The following is a 22610-nucleotide window of genomic DNA, read 5'->3' as shown; positions in this document are numbered from 1 at the left end:
ATGACCCTGTTCTGGGTGGTCCTCGGTATCCGTGAGGAACATCTGTGCTGCTCCAGCAGGCCATAGCTCTGAATGCAACAGGGCCTCACATGCCTCTGAAATAGCAGTCCACTGTCACCGCTTGGGGTGTGGCAGTAGTGGGGGTACCACTTGGGAATCAGGCTGACAGAAGGCTGCCATCTTCAGTTTGTGGCTCCCGGCATCACTAGATGTGGCCGTTGCCTTCCAGCTCACGGGAAAGGGACAGGCCTGGAGAAGGCTGCAGGGTCAGATGTATGGGCCATGTCTGGAGGTGGGCCAGAACATGTCTGCTTACATCCCATTGAGAACGACAGGTCACGTGGCTGCCCCTGACTGCAGCGGGCCTGGGGAAATGGGGTGGCTGGGCATTTGTCTGGGGTTGGGGGTCGGGAAGAAGAGATTTTGATGGACAGCGAGCCATCTGACACCAGACTTCTGGAAGCACGTGCTTTCTTGTGTTCTCAAAATAAAGCAGGCTGGGTCGTGAAAGATTTCCTGCTGGAAAAGGTTTATTTATAGGAAAAATACCAGTGTAGATGTAGCTTTTAAATGCAACTCTTCAGACAAGTAGTTTGAACAAAATATGTGTGTGTTTTCAGGCTATCGCCCATTACGAACAATCAGCTGATTATTACAAAGGGGAAGAATCCAACAGGCAAGTATTATTTTTCTTGATATAATTAAATGGGTTTTTTTATTTGTTATAAATGACAAACCTTCGCTGTTCTGGGAGCCCCTTGTGTTACACCAAGTTAAGGTGCACTGAGATGTCTTGTCATTTTTCTGTGGGAGTGTTATTCTCTCTGCTCTGGTTCTTGGTTTCAGCTCGGCTAACAAGTGTCTGCTGAAAGTGGCTGCGTATGCTGCCCAGCTGGAGCAGTACCAGAAGGCCATCGAGATCTTCGAGCAGGTGAGGCTGCTGTCTGCGCGGCAGTTGAACCTTCTTTTTAAATTCAACTTTTTATTTAATAATGATTTTTTTTCTTTTTTTTTAAATTCTTTTCTCCATTGAGGTTCCTTGCTTCTTTATTTATTTGGCCACACCACATGGCATGTGGGATCTTAGTTCCTCAACCAGGGATCAAACCAGTGTCCCCTGCATTGGAAGCACAGTGTCTTAACCACTGGACCATCAGGGAAGTCCCTAATAATGATTTTTATTGAGATATAGTTCACATATCATGTAATTCAGCCTCTTAAAGAGTACACGTCAGTGATTTTGAGTATATCCACAAAGTTACGTAACCGGCACCACTGCCTGGTTCTAAAATATTTTCATCATCTCACAAAGAAACCCCTTTCTCCCCCCCTCCCAGTGCTGTGATGTGTGAGTCCATGGATGTGAAACCTCGGAAATGGGGGCCCGACTGTGGGACTTGAGCATCTGCAGGCAGTGGTGTCTCGATGGTCCTGGAACCATTCCCCCTTGGATACCAAGGGGTGATTATAATATTCCACAGTTTGTTTACCCATTTGTCAATTAATGGACATTTGGGCTGTTTTTACTTTGGGGGTATTATGAATAATGCAGCTAAGAATATTTGTGTTCAGGTTTTTGGGGGGCATGTTTGCAGTTCTCTTGTTTATATACCTAGGGATTGCTGGGTCATGTGGCAAGTCCCTTTTTAATTATCTGAGGAACTGCCAAATTGCCCCATTTTACACTCCCACCAGCAATGTACAAGGGTTCCAGGTCTCCACGCTTCACCAACACTTGTTTTCTGTTTTGCTTTGTTTTTAAACAATAGGTACCCTAATGTATGAAGTGATATCTCATTGTGTTTTTGATATCCATTTCCCTAATGATTAGTGATGTTGGGAATCTTTTCATGTGCTTATTGGCTATTTGTATACCTTCATTGGAGAAATATCTCTTGAGTTCTTTTGTCCATTTTTGAGTTGAATTGTTTTTTGATGTTGAGTTTTAGAAGTTCTTTGTATATTCTGAATATTAATCTCTTATTAGATATAATTTTTGTATGTGGTGAAGATAAAGGTCCAGCTCCATCCTTTTGCATGTGCATATCCAGTTTTCCCAGCACTGTTTGTTGAATACACTGTCCTTTTGCCATTGAAGTTTCTTGGCATCCTTGTTGAAAGTCATGTGAGCATGTAAGTCAGGGTTTATTTCTGGGCTTCCTATTCTGTTCTATTGGTTGTCTGTCTTTGTGACAGTACCACACTGTTTTGATTACTGTGGCTTTGTGTAGTAGGTTTTAAAATCAGGAAGTGTAAGTCCTCCAACTTTGTTCTTCTTTTTCAAGATTGGTTTGGCTATTCGGGGTCCCTTGCATTTCCACACGAACTTCGGATCAGCTTGTCAATCTGCTAAAAAGTCAGTTGGGATTTTGATGAGAATTGCATGACTCTGCAGACCAGTTTGGAAAGTATTGTCATTTTAACATTAAGTCTTATAATCTGTGAACTCAGGGTGCTTTTGCATTTATTTAGATCATCATCAATGTTTTAGAGTTTTGTAGTGTGCAAGTCTGGCATTTCTTTGGTTAAATATACTCCTCTAAGTGTTTTATTCTTTTTGATGCTATGTAAATGGAATTGTTTTCTCAATTTTCTTTTCTGATTTTAATTGCTAATTTTATGTACTGCAACTCGTTTACTACTCCTAATGAGTTTTCATGGATTCCTTAAGATTTTCTTTATACGAGATCATGTCATCTGCAAGTAGCAATAATTTTACTTCTCTAATCTGCATACCTTTTACTTCATTTTCCTGTCATTTGCTCTGGCTAGACCCTCCAGAGCAATGATCAGTAGAAGTAGTAAGAGCAGACATCCTTGTCTTGTTCCCGTCTTACAAGGAATGCATTCAGTCTTTCACCATTGACTGTATGTCAGCCGTGGGGTTTTGTAGATGCTATTTATCAGTTTGAGGAAGTTCCCTTCTCCTTCCAGTTGATCGTGGGTCTTTTTTTTTTTATTGGAATATAATTGCTTTACACTCTTGTACCAGTTTTTGAGGTACACCAAAGTCAATCAGCTGTATTTATACACATATCCTTGTATTCCCTCCTACCCGCGACTCTCCCTCACCCTCCCCGTCCCGGCCTTCTAAGGCATCACCCATCATCGAGTTGATCTCCGTTTGTTATACAGCAACTTCCCACTGGCTGTTTTACAGTTGGTAGTATATATATGTCTATGCTACTCTCTCACTTCGTCCCAGCTTCTCCTTCACCCCCCGCCCCCCCCCCAACCTCTTGTCCTCCAGCCCATTCTCTGCATCTGCATCTTCATTCTTGTCTTGTCACTGTCATCAGTACTATTTTTTTTTTCTTTTTCTTTTTTTTTTAGATTCTGTATATATGACTTAGCATACAATATTTGTTTTTCTCTTTCTGGCTTACTTCACTCTGTATGACAGACTCTAGGTCTATCCACCTCATTACATATAGCTCCATTTCATTCCTTTTTATAGCTGAGTAATATTCCATTGTATATATATGCCACATCTTCTTCATCCATTCATTTGTTGATGGGCATTTATGTTGCTTCCATTGCTTCCATGTCCTGGCTATTGTAAATAGTGCTGCAATAAACATTATGGTACATGTTTCTTTTTGGATTGTGGTTTTCTCTGGGTATATGCCCAGTAGTGGGATTATTGGATCATATGGTAGTTCCATTTTTAGTTTTTTAAGGAACCTCCAAACTGTTTTCCATAGTGGCTGTACCAACTTACATTCCCACCAACAGTGCAGGAGAGTTCCCTTTTCTCCATACCCTCTCCAACATTTGTTGTTTCTAGATTTTTTGATGATGGCCATTCTGACTGGTGTGAGGTGATACCTCATTGTGGCTTTGACTGATTGTGTTTTTATCTTCAAAGGGTGTTGGTTTTTGTCAGGTTTTTTCCTGCATCTTGAGAAGATTATGTGGTTTTTGTCCTTTGCTCTGTTAATATGGTGTCTTTCATTGGTTGATTTTTTTTTTTTTTAATATGTTGACCCAAACTTCCATCCCTGGGATAGATCCTACTTGGTTGTTGAAAAGTTTCTTCAGGGTCTCCAGGAGCACCTTCAGGTTTGATAATTCTCTGGAAGGACTCGTAGAGCTCAATGAAAGCTGCTATACCACAGTGATGGTTTATTATAACAGAATGATGCTGACCCAAATCAGCCGAAGGAATAGGCGCCGAGCAGGGTCAGGAGAGCCCTGAGTGTGAGCTTCCTGTTGTTTGCAGAAAAACCCAAACGAACTTTTTGGCCAACCCAAAATCTTACTCTTTGTTCCTTTATCTTCCCCCATTTAGTATATAATCGTCTTTCATGTTTCCTTTATATACTTAGAAACACCAGTCACTGTTACAATTTCTACTTCAGTCATCCGACTTAATTTAGAATACTCAAGAGAAGAAAAGCCCATTGTATTTTCTCATATTTTTCTTCATGTGTTCTTTCTTCCTGATGTTCCAGGATTCCTTCCTGTATTTCATTCTACTTAGAGAACAACCTTTTGCCATTCTTTTAAGGTAGGTCTGCTGGCAGCACATTCTCTTGGTGTTCCTTCATCTGGCAATGTTTTGATTTCCCCTTCACTCCTGAAGCAAACTTCCCTGGGTATACAGTTCTGGGTTGACAGCTTTTTCCTCTCAGTGCTTGAAAAATGTGCCCTTATGGATACTGTGGTTTCTGATGAGAAGTTTGATGTCATTCAAGCTTTTTTCACCATAGGTGAAGCGGTGTTTCTCTCTGCCACTTTCAGAATGTTTTCCTTTGTCTTCAGTTTTCAGAAGTTTATGTGGCTTAGCATGGGTATCTTTGCTTTTATGCTGTTTGGATTTCACTAAACTTCTGGAATCTGTAGGTTTATGTTTCTCGCCAAACTTAGGGAATGTTCAGCTGTTATTTCTTCAAGTGCTGTTCTAGCCGCTCCCTCTTCCTCTCCCCTTCTGTGGCTCAGGCAGCCCAGATGTTAGGCCTCGTCTTATCTTCGCATGTCCCCACACTCTGCTCCTCTTTTCTCGGAATATCTGCTCTCTGTTATGCAGACTGAGTGATGTCTAATGTTCTCCCATCAGTTCACTGAGCCCTTCCTCTGCTCCATGGGTTCTGCGGTTGAACCCATCCACTAAAATTTATGTCAGTTATTGTGTATTTCAGTTCTGAAGTTTCCATTCATTTCTTCTTTGTATCTTCTGGGGTTTTTTTTCGTTGCTGTTTTGGTTTTCCTTTGGTCTCAATTACTTTTGTAATGGCTTGTGGAAGCATTTTAGGAGGGCTCCTTTAAAATCTGTTGGATAAGTCTAACATCTCTGCTGTGTGAAAGCTGTCATTTATTAGTTGTCCTTTTTTTTTCATTCAACTTGAGATGTCCCCTTTTCTTATGAGCGACTTTTAATTGAAAACTGGATATTTTCACATTGTGTTATAAGACAGGATCTTATTTAAACCTCCTCTCAGCTGGTTTTCTTTGACATTGAAGGGGTGTGGCCTCCTTCCTGCCAGGTGGAGGTAGGCTTTGGGCTTCCCACCCAGCCTCCTGGTTACCAGCAGGTAATGGTGAATCCACGCCTGCCAGGAGATGAGGAGGTCTCTTTCCCGCTAGGAGGAGGTGAAACAGGCCCCGTGTGGTCTCCACTGCCTCTGTGGTGGGGGTGCGAGCTGGCTCCTGCTCAGGCCCCTTGGAAGGAGAGTGGAGCTCTCCCAGGAGGGCGGGCATCTTGTCTCCCTCTTTGGTTTTGCCGCTGTGAGTGGGGTGGGTCAGAGCAGGTGTCATCTGAACATTTTCTGTCTTGCTAGCTGCCCCTCTCATGGTCCTCTCAGTGGAGAAAGCAGACTTTGATCTAGTCTCTCTCTCTTTTTTTTTTTTGATGCACCCACTGGCATTTATGGGTTGCTGGCTTTTTCTGTTCCAAGTCAGGGATTTATGGAAGAAAAAGAAAAACCAGGGAACTCCCTGCCATGTTGTGTTTATCCTGTGTCCCTGGCTGGTCTTCTCTACTCTCCACCTAGCAGTCTCCCTACGTTAGTTTTATATAAAAGGACCAGGGCTTTTAGTCGTACTTAGCAGGAGGGACAGAGGACAGCAGGTCTGTTCCATCCTTCTGGATGTGGAATTCTTCCAAGTCATTTTTAACAGGTCAGCACTTTTTGTCTTTTTTTTTTTTTTTTAATAAATTTATTTATTTATTGGCTGCATTGGGTCTTCATTGCTGTGCGCAGGCTTTCTCTAGTTGCGGCGAGTGGAGGCTTCTTATTGTGGTGGCTTCTCTTGTTGTGGAGCACTGGCTCTAGGCGTGAGGGCTTCAGTAGTTGTGGCACATGGGCTCAGTAGTTGTGGCTCACGGGCTTAGTTGCTCCACAGTATGTGGCATCTTCCCAGACCAGGGTTCGAACCTGTGTTCCCTGTGTTGGCAGGCAGATTCTTAACCACTGCGCCACCAGGGAAGTCCCTATGTCTTAAAGATTGTTTTTTGTATGCTAACATTTCTGATACATGACTTTGGGTTAAAAGAATGTATTTCGTAACTTAACTAACGTAAGATACAGAGTGCTTGCTAAAGAGCAGATGAGGGTCACTGTGCCTAGTGTAGGAGGGCAAACCTTTTCCCTCTGACCTCACTGTTTTCTGTGCCTAGATTGGGGCCAACACCATGGATAACCCTTTGTTGAAGTACAGTGCAAAGGATTACTTCTTTAAAGCCGCCCTCTGCCACTTCATAGTGGATGAGCTGAATGCCAAGGTGAGGCCCTGAGGCTCAGGTTCTGGTGCGCTTCACCCTCGAGCACAGGTGCTGGGCCGTTGTCTGTGTTACCTGCTGGGAGCAAGACTGTGCTGTGTACATGAAAAACAGTGTTGAGGATGACACTCTGCCCTTGTCTTGCCTGTGCTACAACAGCTGGAATAACAACTGTTGAGGCTCTGCTCTTAAGGGAAAGCGCCTGGGGGCCATGCTTCCTTCAGTAGTTTTGGTTTAAAGAAATTAGGGGGCTGAGGGGAGACAGTAAAAGTAGAATCATGTCTTTATTTAAACTCAGAAATGGAGTTGGGGTGAGGATTGGGAGAAAGTGAAAAGCAGAGTGAGAGCTGGAGGCAGAGGCAGAGACAGGGCCGCCTCCGTGTCATCGGGGTCAAGGTTAGGGCCCTGGTGTCCGGGCAGAGCCTCCATCCAGTTCATAGAAACAGACACCTCTCTGGGAGGTCTGAGGATTAGATCTGTCTCACGTGGTCTTCTCCACAGGAACCTCATTCCGAAAAGCTGGTTTAGAAGTTTATTCTTAACTGAAATTGAAATTCAAAATAAGTAGGTTTGATCAACACAGGTTGATTTTTATGTTGAGTCTGTTAATTAAATAGGTGTAAATAAATCATACTGAAGTTAATAGAATATCAGAGCTTCGTTTCCTGGTTCAGTGCCTCAGATGTTAACAAGTGGTTTTCTTTCCCAGCTTGCTCTTGAGAAATATGAGGAAATGTTTCCGGCCTTCACTGATTCGAGAGAGTGCAAATTATTGAAAGTAAGTGGGTGGGGTTGGATTAATACAGTGCCGTTTTAATCCTGTGAATCTGCTCACAGAGCAGCCCCATGCCTTCCTGCTCTTGCACACTAGGCCGATGCCGTTAGGGTCAGGTATGCACTGCTCTGAACCAGGTGGGTCAGGAATGTTAGCACAAGGCTGGATCCCTGACTCGGGGTAACTCTTGACTTGTATTTGAAAATTTCCCCATTTTTGTAAGTCATTTGGCAACATTTAGTGTGATACGAAGGCTATTTCATTTTTAAAGTATCCATTCACAGATGGAACTTTTTAGCCTACCAGACTAATTTTTCCATATTTATGTTCCCAGAAACTTCTAGAAGCTCATGAAGAGCAGAACAGTGAAGCTTACACGGAAGCAGTAAGTTCAGTTTTGGGATTTAGCACATTCTCTGAGAGTTTACGTTACAGAAACAACTTCTTTTCATCGTGTGAACGCGGAACAGTTATTTGGACATTATTATATGTTTTGTTTTCCAAAAGGCATGTTTTTAGATCCCACCAGCCTTCACAATTAGACAGTTCTATGAGCCGTGCTGAATTTAGCTGTGAGGCAAATATATGTCATGTAGTGTTATGACTTGTTTGGATGTTTTCTATGGAAAATAATCTGACCCATAAATAAGTGTAAAGTAAAATCAGTTAAATCTAATCAGTTATATTTAAAACATAAAAACAAAGTGAGAGTTTGTTATATTCTGGGCATAAAAGGGAACATTTTTTTTACACTCATCAATTTCCTGTTTTCCCATCTTTTTCCATCTTATGTTTAGAATCAAGCCAATTTCTTAGTGTCCTTCATTAATGCATTCATCCTGGCTTTGAAGCAGTAGTGGGAAGGCGAGGCTTCCCCTTTAAGTTCTGCTGCCAGACCCAGTGAGTTAAGGGAATTCTGCTTCCACACATTCTCTCTCTGTAAATACCTTTGTTTGTGTTCAGTGGATACTGTGGCCACATTAATTTTCCATATCCCCCTGTTCTTATACAGGGTCTCATGTCCTTTGTCACATTAACTGTGCTCTTCATCCAGTTATAAAAGCTGTTATGGATTTTTTTCACTGCATGTTATAAGAGCAATATAAAAAAAGTTTTTAGTGAAGAAAGTTGTAAACTGGAATGAATGATTTTAAATGAAGAAAATAGTGGATCTGTACATGTTTAAGCAGCGTGGTTCTGTGTATGGTTGTATTTCCGTGGAATGATTCCTGTTCCTCTTAAACCAGGTGAAGGAGTTTGACTCAATCTCCCGCCTGGACCAGTGGCTCACCACCATGCTGCTGCGCATCAAGAAGTCCATCCAGGGGGACGGGGAAGGAGACGGAGACCTCAAGTGAAGCGCTGCGTCTCCGTGGCATGCTGCCTGAGTGCTCTTTACTTTCGTGTGAGGGCCAGTGATCATTATGGGATGCCCATGCAATGGCTTCATTTTGTTGCACATGAGCCTGACGATATGTGTGTGTTTCAGCTGCCGCGTGTCACCGTGCAGTGGACGGCAGGCAGCTCCTTTCTGTGTTGTGATTGTGACGGGCTGTTTCCCGCTTGTCAGTCCCCAGAGTTTTCCGAGAACTACTTCTGAATCTTACTCCTGTTTTGATGTGTGCAGAGCTCGTGTGTAATTTTGCCACATATTTGTATGTCCTTTTTCGTAGACTTGAGTACCCAACCCAGTTGTTCTAATAGATGTTTTGCATGTTCTCCGTGAACTTGCACTTGGATGGATTCTCTAAATGTGCGTGTTTGGTGTAGGGTGGTTGTTAGGAATGCGTTTATGACTTTTCTCATTAGAAATTATTTACCCTTTTTCTTACTTGTGATTCTTTTGATGGTGCTAGTGACCAGTTTCTTTGCTTTTTGTATTGTTCTGTAGCTAACGTGCATGTGAGAATTCAGATCAGCCGGGTCTGCTGGCCGCTTACAGCGGGGAGAAGAGGGAGCTTCCTGGCACTGCTTGCTTGTGTGGACGTGTGTGAAGGTGGGCCTGCTCTTACACACGAGTGCACACGTGTATAAGGTCTAGGAGGCGTGGGTGTTTTCCTCTCCTAGAGATAGGGCCCACTTTTAGTTGGAGCAGGACCCTTGCTTCATCTTCGCAGAGAGGTGTTTGAACTGGCACATCCCTTTGCTTGGGTGTTCACACACTTTTCCACACTGAGAGGGTGCCCCGTGTGCCCCCTGACGTGTATCCTCACCAGGCCTGGGAGGTTATCTCAGTCGAAGTTTGATTTTAATTTTTAATTGCGTTGTCATTCATTTTATCCGTTAAATTGCACGTGACGGGCTTGGTAGGCTGAGTATGGTACAGAGGTTTACTGTGCCTGGTCAGGAAAGCACCCCAGCTGGCTTCTGAGGGGGCCTGCCCTTAGCTGTGGGGTTGTTTTAGCTTGTGTGTTTGAATTCTGTCCTGTTGTTTTGGCTTATATACATGCTCTGTTGGCCTATGAATTTGATCCACGCCCATTATGTTACGTGCCGACATTGTACTTTAGACATGGTCTCATTTCCTGAATCTCCTCTGTGCATATTTTTAGTTGTAAATGATTTATGTTTGTGCGTTTATTGCCAGGTAATGACAATGTTGACAGAAAAATGGAATTTCCTGTGTCCTGTCAGATATTAACGGGTATTTGAATGGTGTTTGCGTTTTTGGATTGCCCTCGACTGGGATTGGTAGGTGCTGTTGGGCAGAAACAGCGGGTGTGCCTAGGCCGAGGGCTGAGTGTGGGGAGGAAGGCTTGGGGAGGGGAACAGGTGCATCTGGGATGAAGGAGAAAATGGCAGGAAAGGAGGCCGAGAAGAACCGGCAGGGCCCGATCGTGGAGCAGCCCTGTAGGCGGCCGTGAGGATTCGGTGGCTGTAGTTGTGGGGTCACCTGTGCAGGCTTGGCTGGTGACACGGCAGAGTAGTGATGTCACAGTGTTGGCCAAGGGCAAATGGACTAGGAGACACGGGCACTCTGACCTTGGGCCCTGGCATCCGATGAGGATTCCTTCCTTCCTTCAAAGGTCTGGGATCCTTAAAAGAAGGCTGGCTGGCGGTTACAGTACATTTTGGAACGGAGCCCGCTTGGTACTTCTTCACTTCCTGTTGGAACCTCTTATGAAAGAATGCTTAGAGAGAAAAGTAGTGTTTCGTTGCTCTCTGCCCAACTGGCCAGAAGCACTAGGGTGAGATGAGCGTGGGGCCTGTGTCCTCCGGCTGCAAGTCTGTCCCACCTGAGGGGCTGTAACCCTTGCCGCCAACGTGTGCACTTTGTCACTAGCCTGGAAAGTTTGTTCCCACTTTTTAAAGGAACCTTCTGGTCTGACCATATAAAGTAAAAACCAAATGATGTCTTTTAAGGCAATTTGTTTAGCTTTTCATCCTGCTCCCTGACAGAGCCCTGTCTGAAGACCTGTGGTTTTGAGAAATAGTATTGGCAGCGTTTTGTCACATCAGTCAGAGCTGTTTGTGTTGAAATGAACCCTGAGTTCAGTGCCTGGGTTAAAATGTTGTTGTTTTTAATACTTCACATGAAGAAGAGTAAAAAATAATTGTAATGGCTAGAACAGAGCTGCCAGAACATAAAAGGGAAGTGAGGAGAAGAAAGTCCCACTAACAGTATCCAGACTTTCTCCCTTGAAATGTTCCATTAGAGTGGGGTTCGGAGCCCGGGCTAGATGTCCAGGATTTATAGATCATTATGTATGAACAAAATATAATGACTATGTATGTTACAGTCCTTGTATTTTAGCAAATTGTGTTTATTAGTTCATTGTCAAAACGAGTTAAAATTTCTTACAGGAAAGCTTTGCTTTTTGTGGCAACGTTTTTATAGCTTACATGAATTCCTTTTTTATTTAATGATTTGAAAACAGTATTCTTGCATAGTCGTGACCATGTGTGATGGTATCCCTGTAAACACAGTGTGTGCATTTATTGTTTCCCCTGATACTGTGCATTTAAGATGCCCAGGTGCAACCCCTGTGGCTTTCTCGGGGGATGTGGCATGGCCTCTGCTCTCCCACACTGTTGGGGGGGGATGTTATTATGAAAACTCACCCTGTGATGATAAATCCACCTTTGCAGAGAGTCTTTGTGTTTCATGTGAATCTGTACAGTAAATAAAGTCGAAGTTACGAGCAGTATGGCGAGTCTTTCATGGCGGGTTTGCACAGGTCGGGAGTGGTTTGCTGTCCTGGAAGGTGTCCCCCAGGGTTCAGGGCAGAGGGCAGTGGGCAGTGGCCGTTGGGGCTCTGTGAAGACCCCTCCAGTCTGTTGGCGCAGCTGCTGGTCTGCCGAGGGCTCTGCAGCCTCCCCGTCCCCGTCCTTCCTGCTGCGCGGTCAGGGATCTCACTGGCAAGCTTGAGGGAGGAGCGGTCCCTGGAAGACCTTGGTGTGGGGGGCCTGGAGCCACATTGACTTGGTGCTGTCAGAGGGCCTTGTTCAGGTCCCTCAAAGATCATTTGAAGCAAGTTCAAAATGAATGGCCGAACAGGCTGTCCCATTTAGGAATTCTGCCCAGTTGTTGATATTCAAGGTTACTTTCTCACTTAAAAGTCTCTTCTCAGAATCTTTGTTTCCTAACAGAAGCTCCTGTGGTGGGTTTTGCTGAGGGTGCCAGAGGCCCGTGCAGACTGGTGGAGGGAAGTGGGCAGTTCCCGGGGCTTGGCTAGGTAACAGATGTGCCAGGTGGCCTGTGCCCGCATCTCTACCTGCCTGAGTCCATGTGCCCGTCTTGGTGCCTGTGGACAAATGGCCTTTCGCCTGAAATAATGTTACTTAAAGTGACAGGAACACCATCAAGTTCAATTAAAGGGACAGGCACTTGTTTGGTGTCACTGTCCCTGCTGTGGCAAGGCATACAGCTTAACAGGTTAGAATTAAATTATAACTTACACTCAAATCGGTCAGTTTAGATGAGCATCTTTGGTAGAACCAAATCTTGGGAAGATCACCTTTAATAAAGGTCTTCCCCCACCACCTGGCCAAATTTTTTTTTTCTTTCAAACTCTGTACAACAAATTTTGGTTAAAAGCAAAGGCAGGGGGAACTCCCTGGTGGCACAGTGGATAAGAGTCCATGCTTCCAACACAGGGGACCCAGGTTCGATCTCTGATCAGGGAACTAGATCCCACATGCGTGCCCCAACTAAGAGTTCGCATGCCACAACTAAGGAGCCCATGTGCCACAACTAAGACCCGGTGCAACCAAATAAGTATTTGTTTAAAAAAGGGGGGGGGGGGATTTCCCTGGTAGTTGCAGTGGTTAAGAATCCACCTGCGAATGCAGGGGACGTGGGTTCGAGCCCCGGGCTAGGAAGATCCCACATGCCGCGGAGCAGCTAAACCCGTGTGCCACAACTACTGAGCCTGCACTCTAGAGCCCGTGAACCACAACTACTGAGCCTGCGTGTTGCAACTGCTGAAGCCCACACCCCTAGAAGCCCATGCTCTACGACAGGAGAAGCCACCACAATGAGAAGCCCGTGCACCACAAAGACGACTAGCCCTGGCTCGCTGAAACTAGAGGAAGCCCACGCAGAGCAGCGAAGACCCAACACAGCCAAAAAATAATAAAGTTCTCTTTAAAAACAAAAAAAAAGCAAAGGCAGAGGAGCTTTGGATTTTGGACTGACAGCATCTCCCACATGATGGTCGGAAGGTGCAAAATGGCCGCCTGGATAGCCTGTCCTGAGGGTCTGGGGCTGACAGTCACTCGGCAACATGGCACCTAGACTGGGGGCAGGGGCGAGGTGCCCCACGCATCCCCAGGATGCATCTTTGGCAGGGTTTGGGGCGGGGCGTGGGGGGGCAGCCCTCCCCTCCCTTCCCAGGAAGTGTAGAAGAGAATGTAGATGGAGGAGGCTCTGTGATGCAGTCTCGCCGTGACAAGGCCAGGCCCTTCCACTCTGCCCCAGAAGAGGCCAAGCCCACGTGGGGCCAGGCCTGTCACATTTCAGGAACAGGCGTGCAGTACACGGAGGTGGAGAGATTCTCCGAGGACCATGAAATTAAGGAAGCTATTTGTTTTCAATCAAGAATCTTATTTCTATAGAACCTGAATTCTAATAATGGAAATAGACTTGCAAAACTATTTTTACAAAACAAACATTTATTAACACATTAAACAATTTTTTGTAGAATTTCTAAAACAAATTCAAGACAAAAATTATTCCAATAGGTAACAAAATAATCTATTATTTAAATTCCTTCTCATTAAGATGACTTTACCCCATGAAACAGTTCATCAGCCGGGCGGGTTCGTTCTGTCGAGAGTAAAATCTGTATCACTGTTTCGTCCTGTGAACACAAGTGGGCAATGCTGTCACAGCTGCAGGTGCGGGATTCAGTACCACCACCTCAGGAGCAGGCATGCAGCCTGTGTTAGCACCTGGGGTGCCTTTGGTGCCTTCAGTGTTGACATCAGCATCTCACGGGGAAGAAAGTGTCTTCGGTCTTTTTCTGGCTTTTTGTGCAGCTGTGTCTTCATCCTCGACTTACACATAAAGTACCCTTCCTCTCAGAAAATGAGTGTCTTCACAGCAAGTTTAATAAATTAAAATGTAAGAAAAAGAGCAACTAGTGACAAAAGAATTCTCTTTTTACCTGGGTCAGGTCAAAGCACTGTGCGCACATGGGCGACCTGCCCTCACCACTGGATCAAGAACCAGGCTGGTTAAGGACAGTGAAATTACAAAAGGCCAGTATGAGACAGGCACGTTTAAGACAAGGTTGGCGGTTCCGTGGTCCACTCTTAAGGCTAATCAAAGAGGAGTGTGCCGAGGCTTTTGGTCCCTGCTGCCGAATTTGCTCATCCTCCCGGGGAACACGTGTGCCAGTGTCTTCCTTGTGTCAGGTTCTTGATGTGCTAAATGAGAAATGCTGGGTTTCTGAAAATCACAGAAATAAAGTAAAAAAAATCTAGCAAAACTACCAATAGTCTGTGTCCTTAGATTTGCCAAAACCACCTGATTGCTATTCATGGATAAAATAACTACACCGTGTTTCAAGTGTGCTCAAGCCCCTGGCTTAATTTTTCACACCTCTCTGCAAACTACTACACTGTTTTCTGCTAGTCTTTGGTAGGACAGCTTTTATCTAATTGGATTTTACCTGACAGCCACACTTCATTTCAAGTCATTTTATGACAAACTTGCTAGCTGCATGTGTGCTGTGAGCAGCTACTTTACAAGCGTTTAGTGCCTACGAACGGGGGGTGGAAGGGGACAAGGACAGTCGTCTCTTTAGGCCCACTCCAGGGTCCCAGAGCACCTCTGACTGGCTTCAGTTCAACAGGAAAGAAACAGCTGAAAATAAATACATCGTCCAAGTTTTATTTCAGCTTGGTAGAAAAATAGCTTTAAAGTATCAGAAATAAACCCACAGGGAAGCCTAAGGCAGGAAGACCGCCCCAGCTCCAGGAAGAGGGTCGGTGCTCCACGAGGGAGCTGAGCAGTAACCCCAGCTCACGAATGTCAAGATCACCAGGCATTAAGATGATTCCACCAGAATTAAGGGAGGTTATGTTAACTGCTTGTTTGCTGATAAAGTGTGGCTGAGATCATGCAGATCTGGATTTTTAAGGGAAGGCTTGAGAAATGGTCTGATGAAGACGTGCAAGTTAGCAGAGATTCGGGAAACTGTGGAAGCCATTCTTGCCCACTTCTTTGCCTGCAGTTCTTGGCCCCCAATGAAAGCTCGCGTCTGGCCCTCACGCGCAGGCGCGGGTGCAGGCTGGGAGCTGCCCGGCAGGTGAGCCGCGCTCTAGTCCACGTGGGTCAGAGGGTGGAGCTGTGTGGGCCCGGGTCTGTCTGCGGTGTCAGCTCGCTGAGCTCGCCGATGGTGGTGGCCAGCAGCGTGTCCTGGGACCCCACGGGGCCGTCTGACTTGCAGGCCGGGTCTGCAGGACTGTCCCCGTGCACGGCAGGCACGCTGCCCTGCACGGTGGTCAGGTTGTGAAAATGGCCATTTTCTGTGAAAGACAACAGTTTATCGGAGAGTCTGGATGGCGCATACTCTTCATCAGGCTGCTCAGTCTTGTGTCTGTCGCCGTTCTTGGGAGAGCCGTCCACAATGACGAGGAAAGATTTCCACGGAGTCGTCTTATCATGGATCTGCGGACCAAACGCAGAACAGAGGTCACCCACTGTGTCCCTCACCAGGCTCTGCGGACCTCCCCCAATTTATAGCCACTCATTACCAAGCACAACAGCCTTCTCCAACCATCAGACACCTGTCTGCCACCACGGTCCCTACCAGAAAGGACTCAGCACGCCCTAGGCCCCACCTCACCCCCCTCGGCCACCCTCGCTGCAGGGGAGGGACAGCCCCGCCTTCCCCTGGGACCCCCTTCTGGACCGAGGGCCTCAGGGAAGGAGGGCGGGTGGCTCTGCCATCCGGGCCCACGCAGCCGGGAGCAGCGGCCATCCCCCGGGGCCAGCCTGGCCGCTCACCGAGGTGTGCCGCCGGAGAGTGGACTTGTCGGTGAACGTCCGCCCGCAGGCGTTGCACATGAATGGCTTCTCCCCCGTGTGGATCCGGTGGTGGCGCTGGAGGGCGTTGAGCTGTGTGAACTGCTTGCCGCACTGGTCGCAACAATAGGGCCGCTCCCCTGGGAGGGAAGGGGCGGAGGACACGAGAGCTACCGGCTGCCACGGGGAGGGCGACGCGGGCACGCACACCTGACCACGCGGGGGCCCGTGGCTGCACCACAGCTGGCGTGACGCCTACCTGGACAGCTCACCTACTTTCCGGTCGTATCTGACCATGCACATGTATGCGTGTTCACTAGCACGTGCAGGTCATCACCCCGATTCTAATCTGAAGGTGTTAAAACGTTCACACATTCATACCTTTCCAGTTTGTCAGAGCCGGAAACTAGAAACTCAAAAATGTTTAAATGCTATTACGACACACAAAGTAAAGTTAAATTCCAAATAATTTTCCAGTAAATCTAAAACCTTCGGGATATTTTCTTGCCACACTGACCTCCCTTCTCTGGCTCTAACCATACCTGTGTGGACCTTGATATGCTGGTAAAGCGAGTTCCGCTGAGCAAAAGTCCTGAAACACACTTCACATTTAAAGGGTTTGGACCCAGTGTGGATCCTGTTGTGATGTTTTAAATACTCCTTGGAAGCAAAACTTTTGCCACACGTCTCACACATGAAAGGCCTCTCACCTACACGAAGAGATGAGACACAGAGTTAGGAAGTTAGGAACGACACAGGTGCTAGAACACGTTGGGGGGAATTGGGTCTACACTCCCAAGTGCCCTCACAGGCAGCGTGTCACCTTTTCTAGTTAAAACTATCACAAAACATCTATTCATGTCCAGTGCTTGCTACCTGCTGAAAGTTGGTATAAAATGTCCCTGGAAATCCCAAGAAAGATTCCGGTAGGTTAGAAATGAAGAGCGCATTCAGCCAGCTCACGTTTTGGAAATTCAGTCATTGCAAACAAGAAAACAGTTTGACAACTGGTTTGGGTGGCAAGTTGGACTTTTTCACAGGGCTTCTGTGGGTCTCTATTAGAACAGAAGCCCCTCTTGAAAGGAAAGGAGTTTGTGGTGGACACGTGGGGCTGTCCGGGAGCAGCTCCCAGCTGCCCAGGGTGGGGGTCAGAGCAGGGAGGGCGTCCACCCTGCACCCTGTGCAGTCTGGGCCCTGTGGGCCCACAAACCAAACTCCTCTGTCCAGTGTGCCCCAATTTCCCAAACATCAAAACTACTGGCTTTAAAAAAAATCTTAATATATTAGCATGTTCATCAAGTGACTGATTCTAACTTAATCCTTCAGTGTGACCTGGTCTCCCCGACCCCAGGCTTCTATCAGACACCAATTCTGCTCATTTTAGTCTAGTATTTCACGTCATTAAGTGGCTCATCTATCTCACCATTTGAACTTCAAGCTCATAGGACAGTGCCAAGTAAAAATTTTTAAATGCAAGCGGGAAGGAACTGGGTTAGCGTGATAAGCACAGGACCCAACAACTAGACTCCGTACACCCCAGGGCTCTGAAGACCAGAAGCACTGCACAGGATCAGAATAAAGAGCTTAAGTGTTCTCCCTCACCTGATAAAACCGTACCACAAAAATTCTGAAAACCCCATAATTCCACCACCTTAATGCATCATGTAACTATACCTCTGCAGGTTTTCAATAAAGCTGGGCTTCACTGCATGCTTAACTGTGCATTTCTTCAAGTCGACAGCCAAGCACAGGTGTTTTTTATAATATTCAGAGACCTTAATCAGAAGGGCCTAGTCCTGGATGAGATGGGGTGGACTTACCCATTTACTGAACCACTTCCTTGGGGTTGGACAGTCAGGTTGTTTCTAATGCTGTTATTAGAAATAGCAGAAAGGGGGATAACAGCGCATAGCTTTTCCCAATATTCTGAGCAATTTCTTTCAGAAAGATTCCTGGAAAGGAACTTTGGGGCTAAAACACTAGGATACTGCTGGATGCCTAAGAGGCACATGCCAGTCCCACCACCAGTTTGCAGAGGTCATGGCCACAAGCACACAGCACTGGTGGCAGCGGGCGTGTTTCATTCGTTTACTTGTGCTTATTTCGGAGACGGGAAAGCCTATCAGGGCTTTAACCTGAACCACTGTGGCAGGCACCAACTCCTAAACTGATAAACTGCAGTTTCCCTCCCCCAGCCAGGGAAGACGTTCAATCACAACAGTGTATTTACCTGTGTGACACCTTTTATGATAAATCAGCATGTGGTTCTGAGTGAATCTTGCACCACATTCATCACAGACAAAAGGTTTTTCCCCTGTGTGAATTCTGAAAGCACAACATTCAGAGGGTGACTCAGGATGTGTTTCGAAGCTCGCTCTGCATTACCACCTCCTCCCTCACCTGCAGAGACACTTCCTCCGGGGGAGCCCGAACGCGAAGGGCTGAAAGGTAGCGAGGCCAGGGCTCTCCCCCCACCCCAAATCAGTCTCTGCCTGAGGCAAGACCGCCATGTCCACCCTCCACTGCTGCCCCCACATGCAGGCAGAGGCCAAGCCTCTGCAGGTTGTTTACAACACTAAACAGCACCGTGTGGTATTTGTAAAGCTCCCTCATTGAGGATAGTCACCCACGGACACCTTAGGACCATGGCTGACGAAGTACCACATGATCAAAGTGTTTACCATCCTTTCCTAGTTCAACGTAATAGTCTAGAAAGAACTGTTTTCAACACATGAAGCCAGCGGGTCCCTGGGGCGTGTGCGTAAGCACTGCATTTCAGGGTGAGGATGGAGTGGCCATCACCACATTTACAGGGCTGGGCTGTAAATGACAGGAATAGGACAAAGAACACCCAATGACCACCCCCAGACTGGCCCAGGGTGAGGGCAGATCTAGGGGAGAGTAGAAAATTGCTCTGTCTGGATTTCAAACATAAGTACTGAACACCTGAAGGGAATTTATTTAAAAACTGAACCTCACCCACCTACAGTTCAAAAATCAATAAATGGAAGCCCCAACTGTCCTAATTCTGGAGTTTAGACTGACTGGTGGCAGGCACTCTCCAAACCCAGAGGTGTCGCCCCGCTAAGGTCTTCACTGGCACTGCACCACCCAGCTGGTCACAGGCCCGAGTCCCAGATGAAGGAAGGGTCAGGATGGGGGGTGGGGTCTTTGGCAGCAGGGGTGGCAGGAGGTCTGAGCACCGGGGGCTGCGCGGGAGCAGGGAGGAGCCCCGGTGCCTGAGCCCAGGCCCGCACCCAGGGAGTTCCATCCCTGCATCTGTGTGTGGAGACAGAATCCAGAGGCTCAGGGCAGCCCCGGACATTGAGAGGGAGCAAACTGAGAAGTGACCCCTGTGGAGAGGCAGCCACGCCCCCCATGTCTCTGCCTAGTTCTGGGGTTCGCGGGCGGCCAGCACCTACCTCAGGTGGGTCTTGAGGGCCGAGGGCTGCGAGAAGGTGGCCGGGCACTCAGTGCAGCCATAGGGCTTGTGGCCCGTGTGCGTGCGCTCGTGCAGCCGCAGCGCCGTCTTGGAGCTCAGGCCCTTGCCGCACTGCTGGCACTGGTGCCGCTCACCGCCGCCCTCGTGCACCTGCACCACGTGCCGCTTCACGTCCTTCTTCCTCTTGAACTTCTTGCCGCACAGCTCGCAGGGGAAGTGGCGCTCGCTGCTGTGCACGTGGCGCTGGTGGCCCTTCAAGTTGCAGCGGTTGGCGAAGGTCTGGCCGCAGGTGTCGCAGCGGTGCACCACCTCGGTGGCCACGCCGTGGTGGTGCCGGACGTGCTTCAGGAAGCTCTTCTCGTACAGGAAGGCCTTCTCGCAGCGCGTGCACTGGAAGTTGCTCCTCCGCTTCCCCGCCCCCTCCTCCCCCTCCTCCTCCTCTTCATCCTCCTCCTCCTCCCCCGGCCCCGCTTTTGGCAGCGCTGCCTCTGCCTCAGCCTCCGAACCACGATCCTCCTCGTCTTTTGTGACCGGCTCCTTCTCCGTTCCCATGGCCTCCGCGCTGGGCTCTCGGGGGCCCCCACGGTCCCCCACGTCCTGCTCGGCACTCTTCTGCTGCTCTCGGAGTCGTCGAGTGTACTTTTTTTTAGGGATTTCCACGAACACCTTCCTCCCAGCCAGCCTCCCGCTAGCCCTCCTGAGCTTGGGGCAGGGGGGCTTAGCGACCTCTTTTCTTTTGTCTGGCTTCTCCCTGGACTTCCTTGAGGGTAGATCTGGCAACAGGCCGTTGCCGATTATCTCCGCTGGGGGATCCGAGGAACCCACGATGCCATTGGCCAGAGGGTGGTCCGTGGCCACGCCTGCTTGAGCCTCAGCGGCCACAGCAGCAGCGACCTGGGAGCTGCCACTCCTTTCTGCCTCCTGAGACTCCGAGAAATTCTGCAACTCCAAAAGTACCGACTCTAACATCTGTTTCTTCAACTGAAAACAAGTTTCGGATAAGTCCAAACATTTCAGCTTTTCAGCCATTTCCAGCATTCGCTGCACCCGATCTTCCTCCACTTGTACCTTCGCAGTGTAGACAAACTCAAGAAAGGAAGCGAAGTCAGCCACCTGTACTTCGTCTAAGTAGACATTAGTCCTCACGCCATCCGCAGTCTTCTCGTTAAGGAACACTTCCTTAAAAAACTTGCTGGTGGCTGCCAGCACCGCCTTGTGGGCCATGAATTCCTCGCGGACGCCCTGGTACTCCACGCTGACGGTCACATCGCACAGGTGACCCAGCAGGCGCAGCTGGTGCATTTCATGCAGAAGGTTAAACGGGGAGGACTTGGATTCCAGCAGAACTGCACCACTCTCCATGTTGCTGCTGCTTCCCAGGAACAGCTTTGAAAGCAAACCAAGAATTATTCATGCATGAGCAACCTCCGAAGCAGAAGGATTAAAAATTATGGGGATTATATCAGTTCTTTAGAGGATATAAACTGATTAACGAGCTAAACCTAACTTTTTTCACGTACACATTCAAATCACAAGTCACTTCTTAGCATTTTTCTGAAGCCCTGATGCACCTTCATGCGACATTTGCATGAAAAGATTGCTCAAAGGTAAAGTCATGATTAATGAAATACACTAAAGCAGCAATTTGCTTCTCTAGGTCATTCTGTAATTTGTTTACAGACCCAGACCCCCAAGCTAACAGAATTTATAGTAACAATAAATAATGTCTACTACTTTCATCAGGACACCAAATAAAACAAAATACACAGCAGCCACTGTCTGAGAGCAAACCTTTTCTGCTTTTGAAAACAACCAACTAAATAAATAACTACTTTATATGAAAAAAACTTCATGGAAAGTAACCCACAATCCACGGCCATCTCCAACCCTGTCAGTCCCTCCTACTGGAGTCACCGTCACTGCACCGGAGCGATGCGGGGCACGGCTGCGCTACAGCGAGCAGGGCCCTCAGCTCCTCCGAGCCGCAGCGGCTCCCGTGCTGGAGGCTGACAGGCCGTCGTGAGGGCTGCAGGCGCGCCGGGCGTCCCGGCAACCCTGGAGCAGGCTTCACGGGAAAAGCCCTGACAAGGTCAGAGGGCGGCCGGGCCGGACTCCGACCTCCCTGCCGCCCGGCCAGGACCGCCCGGGAACCCGTCCTCCCGGACCCGGCGCGGACGCTCCCGCATCTGCCGCCCTCCTCCAGGCCCGGCGCGGTCCCTGAGGCCGGCCTGCGCCGCCCCGTCCAGCCCCTCAACGCCCGCCACCCGGCGGGGCAACGGCCGCAGGTGGCCGCCTCTTGCCTCGCTCGCCGCCGGCCTGACCAGCCCCGACTCTTCGGCGGCCTCCCGGACCGCGCGTGGCCCCTGAGGCCGACTCAGAGCCCAGGCCTGCTGCCCTCCGCCCCGCGAGTCGCGCACCCAACGCCCGGCCGCCGCCGCCGCCGACGCGCTTCCGAGGACTAGGCCCGGGACGGACGCACGGCCAGACGGCCAGACGGCCAGACGGACGGGGGGCGGGGCGCGGCGCCGGCGAGAGCGACGCGGATTGGCCGCGGCGGACCTGGCCCCGCCCCTCGCGAGTCGGGGAGGGCCTGCGCACGCACGTCCGACTGCGGAGGCCGTTCAGGGAAGTTACGTGATGCGACACACGCTGCCGCCGCTAACCCTGCCAGCTGCGCAGGATTGCGTCACCCGCCGCGAGCCAGGGTCTGCGCCTGCGCAGAACATTGTGACGGCGGCACTGAGCTTCTAGCAACGCGGCGGGAGTAGGGCCGGCCCACTGCGGAGGTCACGTGACCTGCGGGCACTCAAGACCTCTTGCGCCGGTACCGCGCCGGTCCCTCCCCGGCCCCGGCCCACAGGCAGAACCGCAGGAGGGCGGGTCGCCGGGTGGGGCGGAGCGCCGCGGAGGGAGAGGGTAGGGTGGTGGAGAGGCCGGACCCCAGGAGGAGGCAGGAGGGGGCGGGCCTGCGGGAGAGGGCGGGGCGAGGCGCCAGGAGGAGGAGGGGGCAGGAGGGGGCGCGGCTCCGGGAGAGGGCCAGGCGCCACCACGTGCCACAGGAAGCGGTCGGTGGAGCCCGAGCCGCGCCTTGCGGAGTCGAAGGCCGGGTTCGCTGTGGGTACGCGGCTGGCAGGCCGGCGAGCGGTCAGGAGCTGAGCTGGAGCCGCCTGTGCTCCGACAGCCTCCGAGCCTCGGGCTC

General features: G+C 48.9%; 2 protein-coding genes across 9 annotated transcripts in view; one reads left to right on the top strand and one right to left on the bottom strand.

Annotated features, from left to right (window-relative positions):
- Positions 1-11634, top strand: part of NAPB (NSF attachment protein beta) — a 33292-nt gene extending 21658 nt beyond the window's left edge. For 4 of the 5 annotated variants that reach the window (XM_057703464.1, XM_057703467.1, XM_057703465.1 and 1 more), the window contains 6 exons: positions 621-676; positions 847-931; positions 6620-6724; positions 7431-7499; positions 7831-7881; positions 8744-11634. In XM_057703464.1, coding sequence (XP_057559447.1) covers positions 621-676; positions 847-931; positions 6620-6724; positions 7431-7499; positions 7831-7881; positions 8744-8854 — 477 coding nt within the window. In that variant the 3' untranslated portion in view covers positions 8855-11634. The remainder of the gene's footprint in view (positions 1-620; positions 677-846; positions 932-6619; positions 6725-7430; positions 7500-7830; positions 7882-8743) is intronic. The other variant, XM_057703466.1, reaches the window with a different exon arrangement.
- Positions 11635-13635: 2001 nt separating this feature from the next.
- Positions 13636-21880, bottom strand: GZF1 (GDNF inducible zinc finger protein 1). 4 transcript variants are annotated; one of them, XM_057703278.1, is made up of 6 exons: positions 21829-21880; positions 19392-20797; positions 18200-18294; positions 16512-16679; positions 15952-16109; positions 13636-15612 (listed from the first exon to the last, which is right to left on the bottom strand). In XM_057703278.1, exons 2-6 carry the CDS (start codon positions 20771-20773, stop codon positions 15277-15279), a joined length of 2139 nt encoding a protein of 712 aa, XP_057559261.1. In that variant the 5' UTR covers positions 20774-20797; positions 21829-21880; the 3' UTR covers positions 13636-15276. The 4 variants fall into 4 exon arrangements, with proteins under 4 accessions (XP_057559261.1, XP_057559257.1, XP_057559260.1 ...); XM_057703274.1 differs by having other exon boundaries at positions 21712-21844; XM_057703277.1 differs by lacking the exon at positions 21829-21880 and adding an exon at positions 21337-21448.
- Positions 21881-22610: the final 730 nt, after the last annotated feature.

Source organism: Hippopotamus amphibius, chromosome 12, assembly GCF_030028045.1.
Source record: "Hippopotamus amphibius kiboko isolate mHipAmp2 chromosome 12, mHipAmp2.hap2, whole genome shotgun sequence".
Classification (NCBI taxonomy): Eukaryota; Metazoa; Chordata; class Mammalia; order Artiodactyla; family Hippopotamidae; genus Hippopotamus; species Hippopotamus amphibius.
Note: the sequence above shows the minus strand (reverse complement) of the source record. Positions and strands in the feature narration are given on the sequence as shown.

Excerpts from the sequence above, each read along its gene's own strand:
- GZF1 (XM_057703278.1), bottom strand. The coding sequence starts at position 20,773 with ATGGAGAGTGGTGCAGTTCTGCTGGAATCCAAGTCCTCCCCGTTTAAC. Across the intron at positions 16,110-16,511 it reads GCATATCAAGGTCCACACAG|GGGAGCGGCCCTATTGTTGC; the intron begins GTATGGTTAGAG and ends CTTCCCTCCCAG. Across the intron at positions 15,613-15,951 it reads CTCTCCGGCGGCACACCTCG|ATCCATGATAAGACGACTCC; the intron begins GTGAGCGGCCAG and ends TTTGGTCCGCAG.